The sequence below is a fragment of the Crassostrea angulata genome, chromosome 2 (genome assembly GCF_025612915.1).
Source record: "Crassostrea angulata isolate pt1a10 chromosome 2, ASM2561291v2, whole genome shotgun sequence".
NCBI lineage: Eukaryota > Metazoa > Mollusca > Bivalvia > Ostreida > Ostreidae > Magallana > Magallana angulata.
In genome coordinates, this window is record NC_069112.1 from 39081398 (window position 1) to 39104560 (window position 23163).

The 23163-nt window shown below is 32.8% G+C and overlaps 2 protein-coding genes across 2 annotated transcripts; one reads left to right on the forward strand and one right to left on the reverse strand.

Moving 5' to 3' along the window:
- Window positions 1–9407: 9407 nt before the first annotated feature.
- On the forward strand, window positions 9408–11641 carry LOC128174309 (low affinity immunoglobulin epsilon Fc receptor-like; the record flags this gene model as incomplete). Its single annotated transcript, XM_052839887.1, has 4 exons — window positions 9408–9642; window positions 9840–9919; window positions 10337–10433; window positions 11110–11641. Coding segments are annotated over 4 exons (657 nt in total), but the record flags the coding sequence as incomplete, so codon positions are not given.
- A 1840-nt stretch (window positions 11642–13481) lies between these two features.
- LOC128170806 (uncharacterized) lies at window positions 13482–22643 on the reverse strand. Its single transcript, XM_052836568.1, has 7 exons — window positions 22508–22643; window positions 21364–21570; window positions 20569–20838; window positions 18176–18343; window positions 16862–17047; window positions 15087–15189; window positions 13482–14493 (listed from the first exon to the last, which is right to left on the reverse strand). Exons 1-7 carry the CDS (start codon window positions 22578–22580, stop codon window positions 14301–14303), a joined length of 1200 nt encoding a protein of 399 aa, XP_052692528.1. The 5' UTR covers window positions 22581–22643; the 3' UTR covers window positions 13482–14300.
- Window positions 22644–23163: the final 520 nt, after the last annotated feature.

Genomic DNA, 23163 nt, shown 5'->3' on the forward strand with positions numbered 1-23163 from the left:
TTTTTCATTGTTTAAAGATGTCGCACTTGTATAATTTTAAAAGCATGACATAAGAATATAAATGTACAAATACATAATTTCCGATTTTAAAAACATTTTTCCTGGCAATTACATAATTATATACAATTAGTGAAAGTTATACGGTAACGGATACCGGTAAGTATTGAAATTATGTAAAGAAATATAACGTTGGAGCATGTATTTACTGGTACAAGTATGATTGTCATTTCTAGTATATTGAATTGTACCAAACAACTGGTCTATGTGAAATTGACGCTGTTTCAAATAAAAAAAAAGCTATGGATACAGTCGGACAAGTGTAATTGAGTTGTAGATCTTGATTAAATAGATGTACATTTGATTTAATTACGCATTGAATATATTGGATATCGTCGGTCCTATAAAACTTCAGGCCGTGCAGCCAAAAACACTCATTTCTTATATTTTTTATGTGTATTTGTATGAAATATTAAAGGGGTATGGTCATGATTTTGGTCAAAAATATTTTATTGAATTTAATGTTTACAATGGTTCAGTAAGGCTTTTTTCATAGGCAAATTTGAAAGTCTTTTGTTGAGTTATAAGCGAGTTAAACAGCTTTCAATTTTTTGTTATGTCAACAAAGTCTTTGTTTACATTTTAAATGTTGACGTAAATAATTCGGTTTTTGATCAAAAATGAATGTGTTAAACGTTCAGAACTGTTTATTCATGCTTAAAATGAATAAGATGACAAACAAATCAGCTTTAAAAAGATTATTTACTGGTAAATTGAACTTATTTAAACAAAAAACAGGCCTTTTTTGACAAAGAATTGTGAGCCCTGTATAATGCTTATAACTCTAGGACTAATTCTTAAATTGCATTTGATAATTAGAAATGGAATCTAAAGCATTGTAAATAATAAAAACAGCATCATAAAATTAGATCAAAATCGTGACCATGTCCCTTTAATTTTTCGTCGCTTTATATCCATTTTAAACGCTCTTTGTCAGGCATATAGATCGTAAATGGAACAGACATAAAACATCTTAATTAATGCGCTTCCGCGGCTCAAAATATAGTGCCAAAAACTTTGCCGGATAACGTTTACTACTGCTCAATTGAAAATTGAACGTCACAAATAGCCAATGCTAAGTAACATATGGGGAATTATACACTGAATACAATAATGTAGATATTAAATGGCCATTGCCTTTCCTACTATGGGTTTAAGTTCATCGGTTTAATAAAATACAGATCAGAAAAAGAGGAATGAGTTGACCACATAAAAAACACCAAGAATTATACGATTAAGAACGAGAGTTTAAGCCTAAAGTAACATATTCTTGGGAAATTATGTCTTTTACGAGATTTTTCTTTATTTATTCGTTAAAAAGAAGGCAAACATTTCAATCTGTGATGGCATGTGCTTAAAAAATCCATTACTCTCTTTAATTAAATAGTTTTTAATTATAAAGTTGTATAATTCTTTGCCTCTTCATCTTTTAAAACAAGCATATTTCCCATAATTATAAATATTGAACTAAATGTTCTAAATGCCAGTATATGTGTTACTTTTGTATTCCAGAAAAAAAAAGGTATAGGAAAATGAAGAATAAGAATGAGCACAATATGAAATTACCAATGTCATTAACACAAGATAATTACTATCACCATCTCCACATCTTCGCTAAGATTAAGAGGTGCATTGCTGGTTTTTTAAGGGGCATAGCCACGATTTTGTTCCAATATAGTTTTCCGATTTTAAAGTTTACATTGCTCAAGTAAGGCATTTTTAATATGCAAACCAAAATTTAAGTGACATTTGTTTAGGAATAAGAGAGTTTCAGGGCTTACAATTCTTTGCTAAGTAAACAAAGCTTTTGTTTATATTTTGAATGATGAAGTGAAAATTCTAGTTTTAATTAGAAAGAAATGTGTTAAACGTTAGGAACTGTTTATTTATGTTTAAAATGAACACGGGAAAGGTGTTTTACTGGTATTTAATAACCTCTGTAAAATTAAACAGGGCACGAGCCTTGTTTACATGAAAAAGAGTTTGAGCCCTGTATCTTGCTTATAACTCTACAACTGACTCTCGAATTCCATTTCATCATTAGAAATGAGTTCTTAAAGCATTGTACATAATAAATAGAATTTGACCAAACTCGTGACCATGTCCCTTGAAATCTAAAATTTGTAACCCTTATATTTTAGAAGTACCTGGTAATGAAATCAAAACTAAAGAAAAGGAAAGATAGACTTATCAATAAATGATAGAAATGCATCACAACTGTTGGTTTAGAGTTTGCGATTCGCGAAGCAATTCATTATATTTTTCTTTGATTCAATTGTAAGGTTTAGGATAGGAAATTTTATCATGTCAATGGGTCGTAAAATAGATTGTTTTCACTTCAATTGTTAAAGTTGAAAGGGGTTGTAAATGTACATAACTTACGTTAGGATTGTCTTTTTTAAAACGTAAAATTAGATTTATAGGGAAATATTAAAGGTATTGATATATCTGGTCGGCATAGTGCTGCATCGTATGGAAGATCAAACAGACTTGTCAACAGTGTTTCTGACATTGCGACATAAATCACTGGCAACTGATAATTAAAAGGGCCACAATAGACATGGACGATATATCCAAGTACATGTAACATGAATATTTAATATGTACTTGTTAAAAGCACATCCGATACGAACATGATATGTCATTGATGGTGCTAGAATAGTTGTGACTAAAGCAATATTCACGTCTGTCTTGCTCTTGTTTCATAGGAAGATTAAGAAAATCATCTGCGTCATGTTATATAAACTGTTTTCTGGATATGAGAGAAGATTAAATTTCAATTTTCAATTGCCATAAACACGATTATTTTTACATGCCGAAACAGATAATTTTCGTATCTTGGATTTTATTCATTGGTACATAGCTTGTGTCCGATACTATGACATTAACAATGGATGTTATTTCAATAGAATAGATTAACAACACCGTATTGGCAGTCTATGTCATGGCTTTATTTTAATATATCAGTACATCATAAACTATTCAAATGTATGCAAAATATTGCAAATATAGCAATAGAGTAAGTTAAATGATCAACATCGACTTTTGGGTAGTTATGATGTTAGATCTTCAATGAACCAAACAATCAATCAATCGAGATGAATCAATCAATAAAATCAATCAATCAATAATTCAAACAATATTTCAATCAATCAATCAATATGCAAATCAATAAAGTATAATCAATGTTTTGCTTTAGTGAATGTCTCAATATGACAATCAATGTATCAATTTAATTGATTACTCAATGTATTCAATGATGACAATCAACCCACTGCAATGTATCAACAGAATTATTCAATTACTCAGTGTATTCAATGACTCACTGTCAATCAATGTCTGAATGAAACAAAGTGTCAATTAAAGTAAGCCCGATTATTGGCCACGGACCTGGAAGTAAACAGAATCCGGGGCAGGCTTAAGCAAAATTCGTTAGACTGATGACAGCTGCACGCCACACGTGTCGTTGTAAAGCCATGACGCTTATCTATGGATGTGATGAAAGTACTACTTCAAGGAATTACGAATCTGAAATACAGAAAAAGAAGACAGAAACACGAAAAATATGGAATATATAACCTTACAAGATAGGGTGGGAGGGGGAGGGATTGAATTTTTTCCAGGTTGAAGCTGAGAAAGGTCGATACACTACTGCGCATGCGTAATATAAGGACCCCAAAAGGGGCCGTGCGAAAAGTTACGAGAACCTCATATTGAGGAGTTATCTTTCTTTCGATGTAGATATTAGTGAAATGGTTAATCTATTCATTTCCATAACATGACTTAACTCATATCGAGTTAAGTCGGATTATTTCAATAGAATAGATTAACAACACCGTATTGGCAGTCTATGTCATGGCTTTATTTTAATATATCAGTACATCATAAACTATTCAAATGTATGCAAAATATTGCAAATATAGCAATAGAGTAAGTTAAATGATCAACATCGACTTTTGGGTAGTTATGATGTTAGATCTTCAATGAACCAAACAATCAATCAATCGAGATGAATCAATCAATAAAATCAATCAATCAATAATTCAAACAATATTTCAATCAATCAATCAATATGCAAATCAATAAAGTATAATCAATGTTTTGCTTTAGTGAATGTCTCAATATGACAATCAATGTATCAATTTAATTGATTACTCAATGTATTCAATGATGACAATCAACCCACTGCAATGTATCAATAGAATTATTCAATTACTCAGTGTATTCAATGACTCACTGTCAATCAATGTCTGAATGAAACAAAGTGTCAATTAAAGTAAGCCCGATTATTGGCCACGGACCTGGAAGTAAACAGAATCCGGGGCAGGCTTAAGCAAAATTCGGCCATATGTCTTCATGTATATAAAAACTATGATATGATGCATGAAGACATCCGCCACAAGCGGTCAAAATTTTGCACAATGCCATGACAATAAGACTGCGGAATTACTCGGCGTGGGATTTAGCATAAACTTTAACATTATTATGTAGTATGTTTAGGAGGCCAGCACGTATGGTTTTCAAAAATGTATTCTGAGCAGTATCAGACAAATGTACACCATCACGGTAATATTTTGGTGAACATTGTTTTAGATCAGGGTACTTTAAGCAGGCGCCCTTACGCTTGACAATAAATGGGGCTAATGATTTGTTAATTCTTTTTCGAGCGGTCTCACCGGCAATATTTGATAACATATGTCTGTAGTAATTTCGTGGGAGTAACTGGGACCATATGAATCTTGTATTCGGCAGAATTGTTTGTAGGTTAACAACGGTTAATTTCATGAATTTTTGCAGTCTTAGCAAGGGCATGGTCCCAATACTATTGCCCCCGCAATGTAACATTACCCAATCTGGGTGGCCTCTTTGTTCAATGATATTTGTAATTGTGGGCTCTACATCCTCCCAGACCATACCACTCTTTCCATGCCAACATACTGTGATATTATGTTTCTGAAGGTCTAGGTGTAAGTTTCCAAATTGTTGGACAGCGTGATGGGATGCATGTTTGATAATTGACGAACCAATGATCCAGACCGTGGTGTTGGGACCTGAAAACTTAGTATTGAATAATAATACGAGGCTGTTATGAACACACATAAAATTATGTTTTACAATCTGATATATGAACAAAACGCGTTAGATTTCCATCTGCCTTTTGACTTAATGTCCTCCTCCGAATGCCCTTGCAAGTACAAATGTGTAGCTCCACCTATTCTAAATGAGTGGGATTTGAAAGTTGTTGTGTCAAGGCCAATAAATTTGACAGACTTATGTAGTACGGATGTGAATTGATATTTAGTAAGAGGTTTGTGGTTGAAATGACAGAAAAATAGGCCTTGTATTTGTGGTCTAACTGCCAAAAATTCACGCATGTGCTTGAATAAAGACTGGGTTTGAGAATTTATTTCAATCTGTAGCTTAGTACCCCTATTGTATTGGTCTGTTTTTGAACCTTTAATATACAGACCAATGTGTGTTTCATTAATGGTCACGTCGTGAAATAATAAGGCTGGTGCGTCATTACTAGTGAAAGTAAATTCGCTAATGCGCAATAATGCAAAAAATGCTAAATGAAAGGCTGCTGAAAACATAACAGCTTCATACAAGCTTGTGCACACCGTAGGTAGTATAGAAACTAATTTATTGAGACAAGATAGGGAAATTGGGGACCGTACATCCTTCGCTGGATTTAACCGACGGAAACCTTCTAACATTTTTTTAACTATAAAAGTTTTAGTGTTGTCAATTTGACCCTCTAACTGAAGCTTGTAACTAATACCGCTCAAATAACATCTCGTTGTTGAATAGGACACTTTATTTGCATGCAGGTATGCGATGTAGTTGATTATGTGGTCCAGTGGTGGAGGCCAACAAAAGATAAAATTGTGTTTGGTACAAAAAGTTTCAAAGGAATTTATGCCTTTTTGATACGTGGACGCAGTATTTTTGGATATTGCTGCCTCAAGTAAACATTCTACATGGGGTCTAAGAGGGACAACAATTCCGGAGGTAAACGGGCTGGAGTCTTGTCTGCCTGCGGAGCCAGGGATCTGAATCTTTCCCACTGAAATCGAGAAATTGAATCTGCAATGGAATTTTGGTAACCTGGGATATGCCTAGTTTTAATCTGAATGTTATTTTTCATACATAATAATACCAATGGTCTTACAAGAGACATGACACGTTGAGACTTACTAGACTTGACATTCAATATATCGACCAGAGCTATGTTGTCAGTGTTTATTAGCAATTTCTTAGCTGTAAATTGATCTGCCCAAATCCACATGGCCACAAGAATAGGCACTAATTCCAAAAATGTAATATCTCTTCTTATATCTGGACCCCAAGACTCTGGCCAGGATATGACAACCCAGTGATTCTGGAAAATCGCACCTCCACCGTAGGAACCACAACTATCGGTAAAGAGGTTTAGGGTTTCATTATCAGACCAGTATAGTTCTGGGAATGGTGAACGCCCATTGTATTGGTCAAGAAATGTGAGCCAGATCCTAGCATCCTCTTTAACTGCTTGTGTAACCTTGATCAGGTGGTAATGTTTCTTAATACCAATTGTTGTGTTATAAAACCTGCGGTTAAAAGCCCTGCTACCAGGGATGGCTTTGGCGAAAAAGTTAAGCGAACCACAAAGTGATTCCATTTCTTTCAGGGTGACTTTTTTAGAAGAAGTAATTGATGAAAGCTTGGACCTAAGTTCTGCAACCTTATTGTCAGGAATAAAAATGACCTTATCTATGGTATCAATACCTAGTCCTAAGAAAGATAGACGAGTACATGGGCCCTCAGTTTTCTTGTCGTTTATTGGGACGCCCAACTCACTGCAAGTTAACATGAACATTTCAGCAAGCTTTGAACATTGTAATGTATTTTGCTCGCCAACAAACAAAAAATCATCAAGATAATGGATGATATTATAATTTTGAGACTTTTGTGCTACGAGCCAATGCAAAAATGATGAGAATTTTTCAAAAGATGAACAAGCTATGGAACAACCAAAGGGCATGCATCTATCAAAATAGTATTTTTCTTGAAAACATATTCCTAACAGTGGAAAATCTGAAGGGTGAATAGGTAAAAGTCTGAATGCGCTAGACAAATCCATTTTACAAAGCAATGCCCCTTTACCATTCTCTTGGATCATAGAAATGGCTTGATCAAAAGAAGCGTAAGACACTGAGCACAGAATTGGATCAATATGCTCGTTGACGCTATTGCCGATGGGCGCTGACAAATTTGAAATTAACCTGTAGCATCCATCTTTCTTGGGCAGGACCCCAACAGGGTTACACCTAATGTTGGGAAAAGGGGGTTGGGAAAAGGGGCCTGACATCCTTCCTAACGTAATTTCTTTCTCAATGATAGCCAAAAGTTGATCAGCATGTTCACTCGCGGACTTCATATTTTTGGATTGTAAGTAGGCTCTTGGGCCTATGTAATTCAAGTAAAAGCCGTATTTGAAACCATTTAATAAAAATTGAGCATTCTGAATATCAGGATATGTAGCGAGGTATTGCTCTAAAACGGAGATCTTAATTGGGGTTGAACCTAGGTGCATGAAATCTTGGTCTTGGTAGCTGATAATGCCTTGGGCGTAAGGGACGAAAATTGGTGTAATTTTGCGGGGCGAAATTTTGGTGTGCTGGATTTGGAGGGGGGGATCTGATGACTTGGGTCTGGGTCGACTGATAGGACCAACAATGCATGCGTGGGTGTGACTTGTTGCAATGCATGCATATATGCTGGAATGAACACTGGGGTTTGGGACAGGAACCTTTAAAGTTATAATCAAAACATTTGAGTGAAGATTTTGACTGTTGTGGAGCTTGTTGAACTTGAGCCTGCATATACAATAACCATAACTCCGCATCGATAGAGCCAAATGAAATTGATGTGTTTTTTGACATTTTGAGACGAAACTGTCTGTCGTATTCAATCCAATTGCCATTTATATTACGGCTATATCCTAAACGTATTGTGTGGATATATTTCAAGATACCCTGTATGTCTGATGGGTGTCTAGCCAGGTATATGCTTGAGAAAATCAAAAACGCATCAAGCCAGGTGTTAATTGATGTAATTTTGTTTGTTTTAGTTTTTGGTTCAATAACTAACTGACCCTCAACTATGGAAAATTTGTGCGAATCCTGAGCGGATGTATCAACTGTTTCTGAATTGATGATTTTTGACAGATCAATGTATTGTTTTGACCATATTTTATCTTTGATGGTTTGAGGGCTCATCAGAAATGCTTATTAAAGGGTTTTCACCTGAAGTTGATAGAGGGATTGATGGCGCTATGGAAGGTAGCGGTACTGCAGTCTGCTCACTGGTTGTGGGATCATCGACTGGTAGCTGATGCTCTTGATTTTGAGGTTGAGTGGACACAAACTGGACCGCTGCCTGCGTGGGCCTGCTCGGGCCTGCTTGGGTTTGGGTGGCTGTGGTTGCCGGATTAAGGGCCCTGAGAGCCGGAGGAGCATTTGGCCTGGCGTACGGTGACTTGCTCTTTCTTTTAGACCTCAACATTTTCTAGGAAGTTAGCAAAGCTGAGTAACTTAAGATACAAAGTTATAAAGAAATATCAATGAAAATTAATGTATCATAAACGTTATAATATGGCTATAAAGTTATACCGTAAGTAAACAATACATTTATTGTATCTGTTAACGTTACGTATTTATGCTATATGATACTAGAGTATATACTCTATATGCAACCGTAGTCCTAGGTCAGCACTAGCTATGTAGGCCCGTTAAGGCCTACTTGAATTTGAATATTTTAAAATTTATTGTAAATTAAAATTTTACAATGGAATATTATATTTTAATGATGATGACTAAACTTTTTATTAACCAAGTTATATCCATTGATAGCCCGCAATTTGACTTGAAATAAACCTACATCGTAATGACTATCTAATGAAACAATCATGGCCGCCTTAAAGAGAGAAGCAGACGAAATAAGAAAATTATCTTGTATTGCAAAGTTTTAAAACCCTTTAAAAAAAATAAATGGAAGTGAATACGAACCGCAACTTGGACAATTGATTGAATTACACAAGATTACCCGATTACTATCCAACGATGATTAATCGAGCGATTAAGTCAGTCGTGATGAACAATGATTGAATTTTTTCCAGGTTGAAGCTGAGAAAGGTCGATACACTACTGCGCATGCGTAATATAAGGACCCCAAAAGGGGCCGTGCGAAAAGTTACGAGAACCTCATATTGAGGAGTTATCTTTCTTTCGATGTAGATATTAGTGAAATGGTTAATCTATTCATTTCCATAACATGACTTAACTCATATCGAGTTAAGTCGGATTATCTTAACGAGAGATGTTGCTTTCGACAACTTGCTTCCTACAACTGGCTATGTAAACTACATGGAAACAAAACAATGTGATAGCATAATACAGTGTGCTGCAGTGTGCGTGTTTTGTGCAGGATTGTTGTACAACCAGAACACAAGAACATGTCATCTTCTAAAAGCGCGTCTCTATGAAACTTCCTTTGACAGGAATCGTACAGATATCGGATGGGGACTTTTCATTCATAATAATGGTATGTATTTTTAAAAAAATGCAATACTTGGATTTATTTTTGTTTTTGTTTCTTTTTTAAAAAATTGCAATAATATCACCAACCATTTACAAAACTATACCACAAAAATACATACATGTGCATTTTTGTGCTTGATTTACATGTGCAAATTTTATAAAGAAAATTAAAATTTATACATTTGTTCAATACATTTACAGTGTGCGAATTGGGATGGCATCTCTACAATGACCACTGTTATATATACATTGAGATGAATGCCACATGGGTGCAGGGCAAGGTAGTAATTTTTATATGCAATTAAAATACAGACTTAAAAACACTAATATTCTGTATTAAAAAAAAACCCGATTTGTTTGACATAAAAACAATTCTTTCGTACAATTTATATATAAAATCTGAATTAGACAAAGATTCTTTATAATGCTCATCTGCTTGAAGATTAAGTGTTCGTTTCGTTTTAATGTGTGCGATTTTGTAAATGATTTGTACCATATTTGAAATGCTATTGAAGCGTATTTATGTGATTTTGTTTTTCTTTAATTCAATCGACAACCGTTTTCTGTCACACAAACCAATGTGACATGAGTTGTGCAATACAACACAAGTTTTTTAACAAGTTCAATGTCGTTAAATTGTTTCGTTTAAAGAAATTGCAGATTCTAATTAAAAGGGTTCATATTTTCAATTCTCATAGGATCACTGTGACAGTGTCGGGGCTTATCTAAGTAGAATAGAAAGTAAAGAGGAGAGCGAGTGGGTTTCAAACACATTGTTACCGACAATGTATCAAGGTAAGCGATGACACTATTAACGACAATGGACCAAGGTAAGCGATGACACTCTTACCGACAATGAACCAAGGTAAGCGATGACACTGTTACAGACAATGTACCAAGGTAAGCGATGACACTGTTACAGACAATGTACCAAGGTAAGCGATGACACTCTTACCGACAATGGACCAAGGTAAGCGATGACACTGTTACCGACAATCGATCAAGGTAAGCGTTGACAGTTACCGACAATGCACCAAGGTAAGCAATAACCCTCCTCGTCTCAGAATTTTTCATATCCTCGTAAACCCAAGGTTGATAATTAAGGAAAATATTTCACGAGCAATCAAGATTAAGATTGTCTGCGGATGATACACCAGAGACATTTGAGGACTGTTTCGTGGCGGTAATTATTAATCACGACAATCCCCGCTTGCGATTTATCGCACGCAAATAGAATATTTTTTACAGTAACTCTGACGTTACATATAATTGTCAACGGATAAGTTCAAAATTGAAATAGTTGCTCTACGTTTATTACTGTTTGATTGTTTTATTTTATATTAATCAATATGGCCAATAACACTGTATTTGATAATTGTTTGGTTCCGGTTATGCTAAAACATAAAATATTGATTTAATAAACTTAATTTCGATATTTAAGATGTGATTGTTCTCATTTGTTCACTTTTAGACATCTGTGACACCGACTTTTGGCGCTGCTGCAAGACATGGATTGGTGCCAATGACCAGGATATAGAGGGCGTGTTCCAATGGACAAACAAAGAAAATGTGACGTACGTAAATTGGCCGTCTGGAGAACCCAGCAGCCAGACCAGTGCCGAGGACTGTGTCAGAATATGTGACAGAGGTGTGTGGAATGATGTTGATTGTAATCTAATTAGCAACATTATTTGTGAAAAAAGATCTTTAAGTTAACATTTAAATTTTCAAAGCAAGCAACAACAAAGGCATGATTTGGTTTCAATTGTTACATGTATTTTTTAAATAGCGATAACGTTAATGCACATTATAGATGTAATACATATATTTATATTTCCAAATATGTTTTCTTATATAAACCTCTAGAGAAGCAAAAACGTTTTAATATATGTAAGACGTTTAATGAGGTCAAACTAATTACCACTTGGCATAACGTTTCAAGGTTGCTCTACTCAAAATAAACAATAAATAAGCAATGTTAAAAGTTGACCGGGTTTTGAATTTGGTTTGTCACGTAATTAAGTCCTGTGAAACCTGTCAGTGAATAAGATCACGCAACAAACCAAGATCATATCCCGAAGACCGTTTTAATTTGCTGTTTATTTTTTAAATGAACAGTTGTGTAGTATATTTTCAGTATCAATCTTCACAGAGAAATTAAATATCACCTTGAAAACATGTGCTGTATTCATACACTTTTTTTGCTTTACAAATTTTTCGATTCTTCGCAATATTTTTTCTCATTTTTTTTCCCAAAATTGATTTAACAGCAAAAGGCTCATTCATTTATAAAGCAACCCGTTTTCTACCAGTCTTTTAGTTGTCTACATGAGAAAATCCATGTAATCTAAGCACGGAAGGTAATTAAGACCCTATTTATTCGTATATTCTTACCCAAGTTATCCTATCCACGCCATCTGCTTAATGTCATCTCGTTCAACCACACGTTCGGTTCCGTTTTGGTTGGATTGTGATATCTACTTCACTAAAACAACTATCGTGTTAACTTTGCTAAAGAAATCATTTCCATTTATAACCACAATAGTGATTGCTATGAAAATTTAATATGAGTTACAGATACTAAAAATAAATAAAAATCATAATTAAAAATACGAAAATCGAAATAGATTTTAGTAGGAACCATTACAGAAACAGTGTGTATAACTTTTCTCCTCAATTGTACATAATTGGGAAAGGCCTTCTTGTAATAGAAACAAATGATTTTATTGATACAAATGAAATATGATATTCATAAGATGATTTTGAATTAATATTAATTTAAAATGTCCATGCCATCAAACTTGTTTTAACCGGGGCGAAATGACAAAGTGCAATTTGACGTTATTGTTCATGAATAATTACTGCGCCGACTGCAAGAAAAAGGCTTTGTTAATCATTTGAAGTTAATTTTATGAAAGCAAAGAACTTTGAGAGTTTGTCATACATTTTTATATATATTTGATAAATTGTCGTTTACACAATTGCTTTCTCGTCTTTGATAATACAAGCATAAACTGTCCTTGCAAATATTTATTTGTTTTGAAATCGTTAGCTAAATCTTATTGTTGTGTATTGACTGTATATGTGCATGTCCATTAAAGAAATTTGATTTGAATATATCGTTTGTTTATATGTTCAAGAAACTAGAACTTCGAATTGTGATAATAGATGTATAATACAAACAGTCAATAAAATAACCACATGCTTTACAATATCGCAAATAAAAGTCGCCTAATTTCTAAGCATCACATAAGCAAAAAATGTCTTTGATCTTGTACGGACGAAGATCAAAATTTGACGAGGTTATCGTCAGACTTAAAAAGGTAAATTCGTTTTTTCGCTATGTTGCCAGTGCCGGATATGAAACTCGGATGAGATTTTCTCCTTCGATTGTCAAAAATACCAGCGTCACTGCATGTTATTTGATAAGAGAAACACCACACATGGATGGGTGTAAAGATGCCATGACTCTATCAAGATTGAAGCGAATGTCAGCCTCAGTTTAAAAAAACCCGTCAAATATAATTCAAAAAATTATTATTAAATTTTAGACCTTTTGCCTATTAAAGATAACCATTGACACTGATTTGACTCATCGTATCACTTCTTTTCCACACTTTATTAATAACGATAAGTATATAAAATGCTCAATTTAATTAGGATAAGGAAGTAAAAGAACATTTGCATCATTCTCGTCAATTTATCATTTCCTTTAAAGGATGTTTCTTAGAGTCACATTTATGTATAACGAAGCATTTGTTTTGGGGCCACATGTTTTTCTGTTGTTGTTTTTTTTAATTGAAAATGAACTTGAATTTCGCAAAACCTTTCCGTATGAATACAATAATTAATGTACCGTAAATAGAAAAAGACTGTGCGTCTATACATCTGCATGCATGGTGCTAAACGATGCGGGTATACACAAAACTTGAAAGAAAAATATACAAACGAGTACATGTACCAAGATGGACATAAATTATTTTGAGCTATTAATAAAGGCCTTTATACAAAGCAAGCATTTTTATAAAATAAAAAGTAATCTTTTAGCTCATTACTAGCTCATAACTAGGCTAATTTACATTATGATCCTGGAAACGTATATACAGTCGGCAATTATATACAGAAACAGCAAAATTTATAATACATGTTTGAAAATTAAATGTACAATGTATGCATCTTAATATGTGATTATTCACTATTATCATCAATTATAATAAACCAACATTAAAAATACCCAAAACAGGAATTAACAATAATATTGAATATTATCTTTTGAAAGCATATGCATGTATATTAAATGTTTTCATTTTCACCAATTGTTCAAAGTATTCATTGCACTAGTTTATAGCCTAATTGCGGTCATAAAATGGTACAAAATCCTCTTCAATGTAATTAACAATCAATAAATATGCTATTTGCAAAAGTAAAAACCCTCAAATAAATACATATTTTTAAAAATCCTAACACTAAGCGTTCTCTATTGTGCAGCAAAAAAGAAACCCCTAAAGTCCGTGTATATGAACACTCCAATCAAAATCAATAATTATTACACATGCAAATCTTCTCATTGAAATTGATTGTTGGTTTTCATGATATAAATTAGTTTGCTTTAATTTTATAACAAACATACTCATTATTTCTCTGATTACAAATGCATATCAATTAACTCGATTTTATCAATTCAAGTTGATCATAGTGAGACGACCCACTGAGATGACCCAAATCTTCGTATTTTTTGTCGTCTCCCACTGTATCATATATATCTTGGGGTGAGATGGAATCCTGAAGAGGAAAATTTTTATTCATCGTCTTTTGATTCACGTCTTGCCCTTTGTATTGGTCACGTCTTAAATTCCTGCAACAATCAATTCAAATATATTTACTATGATAGAAAAAAGAATATCTTAATAACGTTTGTTGTTATGCATCGTGTCATGCATCGTGTCTCAAGTGTATTTGTATCGATTTTTTTAAGTATGTTTGATTCATTTAATTAATTAATTCAGGAAAATTAAAGTATATTTTCAGGACCTACGGACAGATTGATTGATAAACATTTTTTTCTTAAGATTGATTTTTAGTGAAGCAGAGTTGGTTGTGTAGTGTACAAGGTAAATAAACCACATATAGGAGTAGGTGTGTACTATTACCAAAACATTTTGATTTCAACCCAAATCTCGCCTATGGCACTCCCAAAACTTTTCATTAATATCAACATCCCATCCTGTTCCTCTGAATATTTGCCAAATTATTTCAACAGCTAGTATTGTATTCGATATGTTTTGTATTTTAAAAAAAAATCATATCAGCAGTATTTCTAGTAAAACTATTTATACTCAATCACGGGTAATATTCAATATATTCAATGTATTGAAATTCAAATAAATCATATGTACGAAAATATATATTGGAAATTGTATATGGAATGTAAGTGTTTGGTTAACATACCATTTTATCATGCAGCCGTTGACAATGAGACTAACACAAAGAGCTGCAATCATCCCATACAAAATGAACAGGGTTTCCAAATTCGATTCCTTCAATTTCTTATCTGTAAAGACAGGACAAAATACATGTACGAGGGTCAATCAAAAAATACGAAGACAATGTGGCTGTCTATCATATATTTTTCATTAAAGTCATACTTAACAGATTAATCTGTGCACCTACACTTATGTTATTGATATGCGAAGTTTTAGTCCATTTGGTGAAACGGTATTTTTGTTACCCCTTTTTAAAAACAACATGTTTAGTCACCACGGCGCACGGTAACGTTCAAAACATAACGTCAAGATTAAACACGCACAATTTATAGTTATATCCCATCTTTATATCACGCTTAGTCTCTTGTGCCTTTCTCCTTACAATTTAAAATGGCACTGAACCACTTAACATCTTATTTGCACACATTTGTTCAAGAATCAGAAGTTAGTTCTTCAAAGTTTTCATTTTCTAACCATGTATCTATTAGTTTACAGTAAGGATAACCCTGAACGTCGGTTGACGTTACTTTTTTTTTTACCAAATATTTACAGATATTCTACTCTCTTTCGGACTGTTTTATAATCAAAATACAATTTCAACCACCCCCACAAAATTCATTACAGTTAAACACAAACTTGCAAATAATAGTTGACTTATTTTTTGCACCATTGAGCATTTTCATAGCTTGTATCGGCTTTTTCCTGAGTTAAATCCATTTTGATTGTACTTCTCGTTGCGCCGTGACGTCCGTCGACGTCGATGTTTTTAGTCAATTCTAAAGAGGACTATCTGTCTTTAGTTACTAATATCTGTTCGACAAAACAATATATCCCGTCATTATTTGGAACATAGAATACCATGACAATACTTAATTTGAGGTTTCAATATTTTTTGATTTTAAGCCCAATCTATAGAGATATTACTTTCAACATTATATGGTTTATTGTTGACATAAAACAAATTTTGACCGTGCGCCGTGACCTCATTTTTGCAGGATTAGATTCTAAATAATTCTTAGAAATTAAGGAATTTATTAAAAAAATTTCTTGCAAATTGTTTGAAACTATTGCTAAATTATGTCTACCAAATTTAGTAATGATATGGCGTTAAGTAACATAGCTATGACAAAAGTCTTCGTATTTTTTGATTGACCCTCGTAGTACTTTAACATGTTTCAAGTTAAACAAAACAGATTGTACTGATCTTATATTTTTTGTAACTATGGAATATATCACATCTTTATTACGGATTTCTTTAACGAACACTTGTATTACATATATTAAAGAAAACACAATTATCCTTGGGACCCTTCCTCCTCATCCACACCCTGGGCGTAATCTTGATTCGTGTATGCATAAACATGGTATGGTTTGCCGGAAACGATGATACGCCATATTTAAAAGCATTTTACTCTGTACAAGTACATTTGATAAGTTGTTTCCTGTTTTATTTATAGAAAAAGACCCAATCTTTGAATAATATGGGGTAATTAAATACGGACGGGGGTGATCAACTCGTATGAAGCCCGAAGTGCTTAATAATAGATTTGATTACGCCTGACCATAATTGTTCATCCGATATTATTCAAATAATAAATGAATCATTATTACTTGTATTTATATTATGTTCAGAGGTTGTACGATTAAATATAAGATATACATATCTATCCATAATGAAAAAACCAATCAGATTTAAGAAAAACCCATTTCTTTCTTTCATTTTAACGATTTCATGCTTACATTTCTCGGTATCCTCGTGCCAATAAGAGACACAATGTTCATTACAAGTTTCGTTACAGAAATCTCCAAATTTTCCAAACGCGCAACCATCTTTACAAGAACCAGTTACATCATTGCAGGTATTGTTTAAACAATTTATATTGCATTCCATAGAGCAGGCAGGTCCGTAATGTTTCGCGTCGCAAACTGTTGAACAAATTTAAAAACACAAAAATCGTATTTATTAACAACAAAAACAACTAGTATACATGTATTGTATATCATCTGTTATCTCTTAAATGTTTCTCAAAAGTGTATTTTTATGGTGATATGTGTTTGAAGAGTTTATGCCAGTTTTGTCTATCGTTTGTTTTTAGAATGTGATTGTACAGATCATAAAATCAAAATCAGAGAATGTTCTCACAATTCATTGTTTATCATGGACGCCTGCATGCACAATGCGGAAGGGTAAACATTTTTTGTTGTTAAACTTGTACTTTAAATGATATTTTATCCTCTTGTTTTTGGGAGGAATATCGTAAGGGGAACTATTGATAATAAAAGTTTCATTGATATCACTTTCAGTGGGTCAAACTGAATATTAATGAATTTTTTTTAAAATGATCGTTTAGATAGTGTTCATATACTGTAGTCTGCTGGGATACAACTTTCATGCAGCAGTGACAACTTTTAATTAGTGACCTAGCTAATTCACAACTCAACTGATCAAATAAATTAAAAACACTTCTGATCTTCAATGTGTGAGATTACTTTGAACAATCAATTACAAATTACACCATGTAGCACCACACAGAATAATGAATAAAAATAACTTTTTTTTCTATTTAAATATACATAAAACTCATCAAATATTTTACAAATTTTACATTTTGTTAATATAATATATATTTTGGAAACATAGCCATACTGCTTTTAACCAATATAATGTGCTAGGACTTAAAAGAAAATCATTTTAGAGTGATGTTATAGCTTAATTGCATTTTGATAAAACATTTAAAAAATTCGTTAAGACTTGGGTGTTTTTTAGTGTTTTCATCTATCCTCCACAAAATAACGGTTTCAAAAACATATGAATGTAACAAAATGAGTAATGTGTCATACTTAAATAAGTACATTCTATTTCATAAGTTTGCTTTAATATAACGTGTAATTACAGAGTTTTAAAGAATTTAATTACAGGATGTGATACTGTTAAATTATACATGAATTTAAAAAACAAAATATTGCAATGTGCTGTTTTTTCTCAGTTTCGATTAATTTAATCTTGAACTGGATATCATATAATGTATTTTCGATTTTCATCAGAGTACTTACCATCACATAGACGCCCTGTCCAGTTTCGTTTACAACCAGCACTGCAGGTTCCTTTCTGTTGGTCACACGTTCCTCCTGCACACCCATGACTACATGTTTCATCACACGTGTCCCCATACTGTCCCGGTGTGCATCCTTTTATACAAATCCCATTGGTTTTCCCACATCCTCAAATTGATACAATAATGCAAGCATAATGTACACATTTTATAGACATATATTGGGAAATTTTATTCAACGCTACTTTTCGACGCCAAAAATTGCCACATTCAGAGTCATCGCATAGTTAACATTTTGTTTGCAAGTTGCATGACACCCTTACATATAATATTTTTTCAAGCACACTGTGTGTTGTACTGTAAACTTTCTATATTTGGGTGTGTATTCTGTTAAGCCTGTTTGGCGGAATGCGGCTTCCGCTAAATCAGGTGCATCGCCAAATGCATGCATACATGTATAAGAATAGTCACATAGAGGAATACGCTGATTCAAATCCACGCTAACTTGTTCAAAAACCAATTTCCGCCAAATATTATACACGTCCAATATAATATGTTTACAGTATGTTACTTCAATGATGTTAACTGTTACCTTATCTAACGATACTTTCCAGTGAAAACAAAACATTCTGAGAGTGTTGCAAAATATAAATGTCCCCTACCGGCACCCTGTAAGTTTTGATGTTAAATAGGTGTGGATTAAATTCAGCTAAATATATGTATTAAAGGATATCTCCAATGAGCAATGAAAATCCATTTGTTAAAACTATTTTCTTCTCAAACTCTGGGTCTAATCAAGTAAATAGATGCAACGACATGGTACTTATCAGATAATATATATACGATTTAAAAAAAAGGAATGATGCAGCAGGATTTGCACGAAAAAGTCCTGTCTTTTCCTCTCTTATCGTAATTTATTGAAACGCAAATCTAACCCGATCATTAAGAAGATATACATTTAAAAATCTACTACATAAATACACGTACATGTTTATAAAAAAAGTATTCGTGAATATTTGTAAGGCTTCATTATAAAGCAGGACAAAAATATGAAATGAATTTACAGAACAATAACGGAAAAAAGTATGGAAAACGACGTTTGAGCACAAAAGCTGAAAAAAAAACTGCAATAAAAACTATATTCCCCCGATCGTACCAGTAGAGGGCTAATAAGCTAGTATTTAAGTACTTATTGTAATATGCATGATAGAAGGGATGTTTCCGTATTATATTAGACTTCGAGTCAAAGTTACATAACATAACTTCCATGCTATCAATTACACACTGATATACAAACAGGAAAACGCATATTTATGATTACGTACAAATAAAGATGTAAATATATATTGTTGAGATATCAAAATGTAAACCAAGAGGTTTTTTAGTTGTTACTTGGAAAAAATAAAGCTAGAATGCTGCTAAATATGTTCACTAAAATATGGTATGCTATAAACATTATGAAGTAATAAGGTTGGATTATGTTTATGACTAAATACATTTGCAATCTGCTACAAAATAACAAATATTTTTTTTTCCAACAAACGTAGTTGTCTTCCGTTAAAGACAGTTAGTAAACCGCCTCTCTAGTTTAGGGTATTGAATTTAGAACGAACTCATTTTGTACCGTATAATTTAATGGTCAAATATTCTGAATACTTATTTTATTTTGAAGGTGTTAAATTCTTTTGTCGTCCTAATGATTGCACCTTGAATATCACTTTGAAGTCTATAGGCATCGCATATACTATTAAGTATTGTGAAGAGAAACATGAAATCCATACTAATCTCTTGACGAATCTATGCATAAACTTCCCCTCTTCTTAAAATATAAAAAGAAATTAATTATTTATTGCAGATATTTTGACAAAATAAAAATTAAAATGAAGGGAATATAACTTTTCAAAAAAACTTAAGGTAAAAATTGCATTTTTTTTATTTTGTCAGTCAGGTTACTGTAGTTCATTCCCTTTAACTCTTTACAATACAAATAAAAGTAATTTAAAATGATTCAATAAATCTTCATCTTACATTGAATACTTTAAACAGAGAAGTGATGAAAGATCGATATCCACGCATTTTGAAGAGATTTGCAAGAGTAGGTGAAAATCTTGTGAAATATAATATAGAGTTATATTAAACTTTAATAACCCAATGTGATGGCCACAGTTTCTATTACTATTACCTTTTAATACTTATGAACATTTTGAATTTGAACTTTTATTTATAACACTCTGATCTGATAATTTTCATGATGACTTTCGTAGCATATTGAAAAATAATGACAGCAATACTATATCTTTGAACTCGTCAAAAATGGTACAGTGTAATATATTCATTCATATTATAAGTGGTCGTTATTAGTTCCTTAAATTTTGACTTGAATTTTAACTTTACCGTATACTTTTATTTCACATATTTCAAGGATCGCTCCGTGTTCATCGATGTTATCATCTTCAGGTGCGTCATAAGTGGTCTCCACAATGACGTATCTAGCTGTCTGTTTACAAGGTATGTCGATTATGTTTGGAGGTAAGTCTGGGGCAGTCGTGTTATCGGTGTAACAACGGGTTCTTTGTGACGTCGTTGTCTGTATAGCTGAATTGTTTGATGCATCTAGATAGAATTGCCTGAACCGATACTGCTTCCAAGACGATGATTCATCACCTATTAAAAAGAAATAAAGACCACTTGAGTGAACTAAAATCAATATATTAATTATCAGTAATAAGGCAAAAAAAACAAAACCCGAATTGCAGATGTTAAGTAAAATGTTTTGTTTTTTTTATATATATATACGAAGAAACCTGATTCCCCTTCACGATATATGTGGTACTGTTTAGTAGCATGGCAAATCGATGTGCTTTGATGAAATGTCATGAAGACAATAGATAAATGAAAAATTTGTTTTAAATAAAACAAGAAGACACCTTATATAAAATAAGTTAATTTTAATACATTTGCTTTTTATGTAAAACTACACGAAAACGTAGCGTGGCTGTTTATATTTTGTCTAACAGTTTCATATATTGAACTTACCCAAATTTTGTTTACAAATAAGATCCTTAAATAGGCAAACACTAACAACTGCAAGCACGTGGTTTTAAAACTACTTTAAAACCAACATTACTACACAATAGTGATTTTTTTTTAAATGTTAAGAGTGTATGTTTAAAATCAGGATATACGTACCTTCTCTTCTATAATGAATTATAACATTGTTTATCATATAAGGCTGTCCAAAGTCCACCTGTAGCCATGCCTTTGTGTGATTATGCGCAGTATGAGAACAATGGAGTTCATCAGTCTGAACATCGCCATCGTTAGCAATTGATGCTGTCTGTGCATTGTAGGTCGAACTTTGGGTGAGCACTGTTGTGGGTCTTCTACTGAGATTTTCTTGTTTAAAAAATACCATGTAATATATGAATCATATAAAACAATATAATATTATATTGTAATATTACAATAATATCAACAATATTGTTTCAAATTCATTTTTTTTTCCAATTCTTATGAACAATGTACTATTACTCCTTCTATTGCTATCGTTTTCCAGGAACATACTTATGTACTTATAATAACATCGCAACACTACTCTTTCTGTAGTATTTCAGAGCCTCAATTCAGCAGTGCCCAATGCAATCACAATTTTATGGAGTTTTATATGAACTAGAAAATTCGCACAAATTCATTGATCCAAATCCAATCATTGTATATCGTTAATAAGCTATCGTATTAATCACCGAATCAAAGCACCATCTTTCGACATGGTATTAAATTATTGCAATGTAAATCTCTTTTTTTGCATAATATATATTGTTTATATCATTAGCACGTATGTACAAACATGCGCGGATCCAGAAAGTTTTACAAGGGGGTCCGTCGTTTATTTGAGTTAGCCGGGGGGGGGGGGGGCAGTCCGAGGCATATCTTCGGTAATTTTATTCTGTAATTTAAAGAATTATAATTTTACAGGGGGGGGGGGGGCGCTAACCCCCCTTCCCATTTAGATCCGCGCATGACAAAGGATCTTATATACTTTTTAATGTAAACAATCCATGGACAATATTACTATTATCATTACAAATAAACATTATATAAGTTATTGCGTGTTTCAATAGTATCTTAACATGAAGGTAATTCTTCTAAAATTAAACAAGCGTTTGATAACATTAAAGCTTACCAACTACCACAGTAAAGCTAGCCAGTCTACTACAAGAGGATACAAACCCTAAATAAACTGAGTCAAAGTAAAGTAAAATGTACATTTAAAACAAAAGTAAAGCAAATATCTATTAAACATATGATAACAGTATTAAAAATACCACTTTACCATAGCAGAAACCATAACCGTGGAAAGAAACAAATAAAGTCCAGGGTACAGCAATCATTCTGAAAGCAATCATTCTCGGAGGCGATTTTTCATGACCACCTCCATGTTAACGATTAATGAGATGATTTTTCTCTGTTCATTGTTGAAAGATATCGCAATTGAATAATTTTAAAAATATGACATAAGAATATAAATATACAAACATCTATTTTCCGATTTAAAAAAAAATCCAGTGTCTATTACATAATTATATACAATTAGTGAAAGTTCTACGGAAACGAATACCGTGAAGTATTAAAATTATGTAGAGAGATATACATAACTTTGGAGTATGTATTTACTGGTACAAGTATAATTGTCATATCTATTACATGTATATTAAATTGTCTCAAAGAACTGCTCAATGTAAAACTGACACTGCTTTAAATAAAATACACAGCCATGGATACAGTCGGGCAAGTGTAGTTGAGTTCAATGCATTCTTGTATGGACTGGAGAGTTAGTACTGAACATACCCCACCTTCATCAAATTAGACTTTGTCACTTATTACCTAAAGTACAAGCTGTTGATCAAATAGTCTCTTCAATTTTCCAGGAACCATATGACCATCATGCGTAGTTCTAGCCTGTACCTTACGCATTGAATATTTTGGATA

Coding starts and splice junctions, on each gene's coding strand:
- LOC128170806 (XM_052836568.1), bottom strand. CDS start 22,580: ATGATTGCTTTCAGAATGATTGCTGTACCCTGGACTTTATTTGTTTCT. Junction 18,344..20,568: donor ATGTGAAATAAAAGTATACG/GTAAAGTTAAAA, acceptor TATCAATTTGAG/GATGTGGGAAAACCAATGGG. Junction 14,494..15,086: donor AACGGCTGCATGATAAAATG/GTATGTTAACCA, acceptor TGATTGTTGCAG/GAATTTAAGACGTGACCAAT.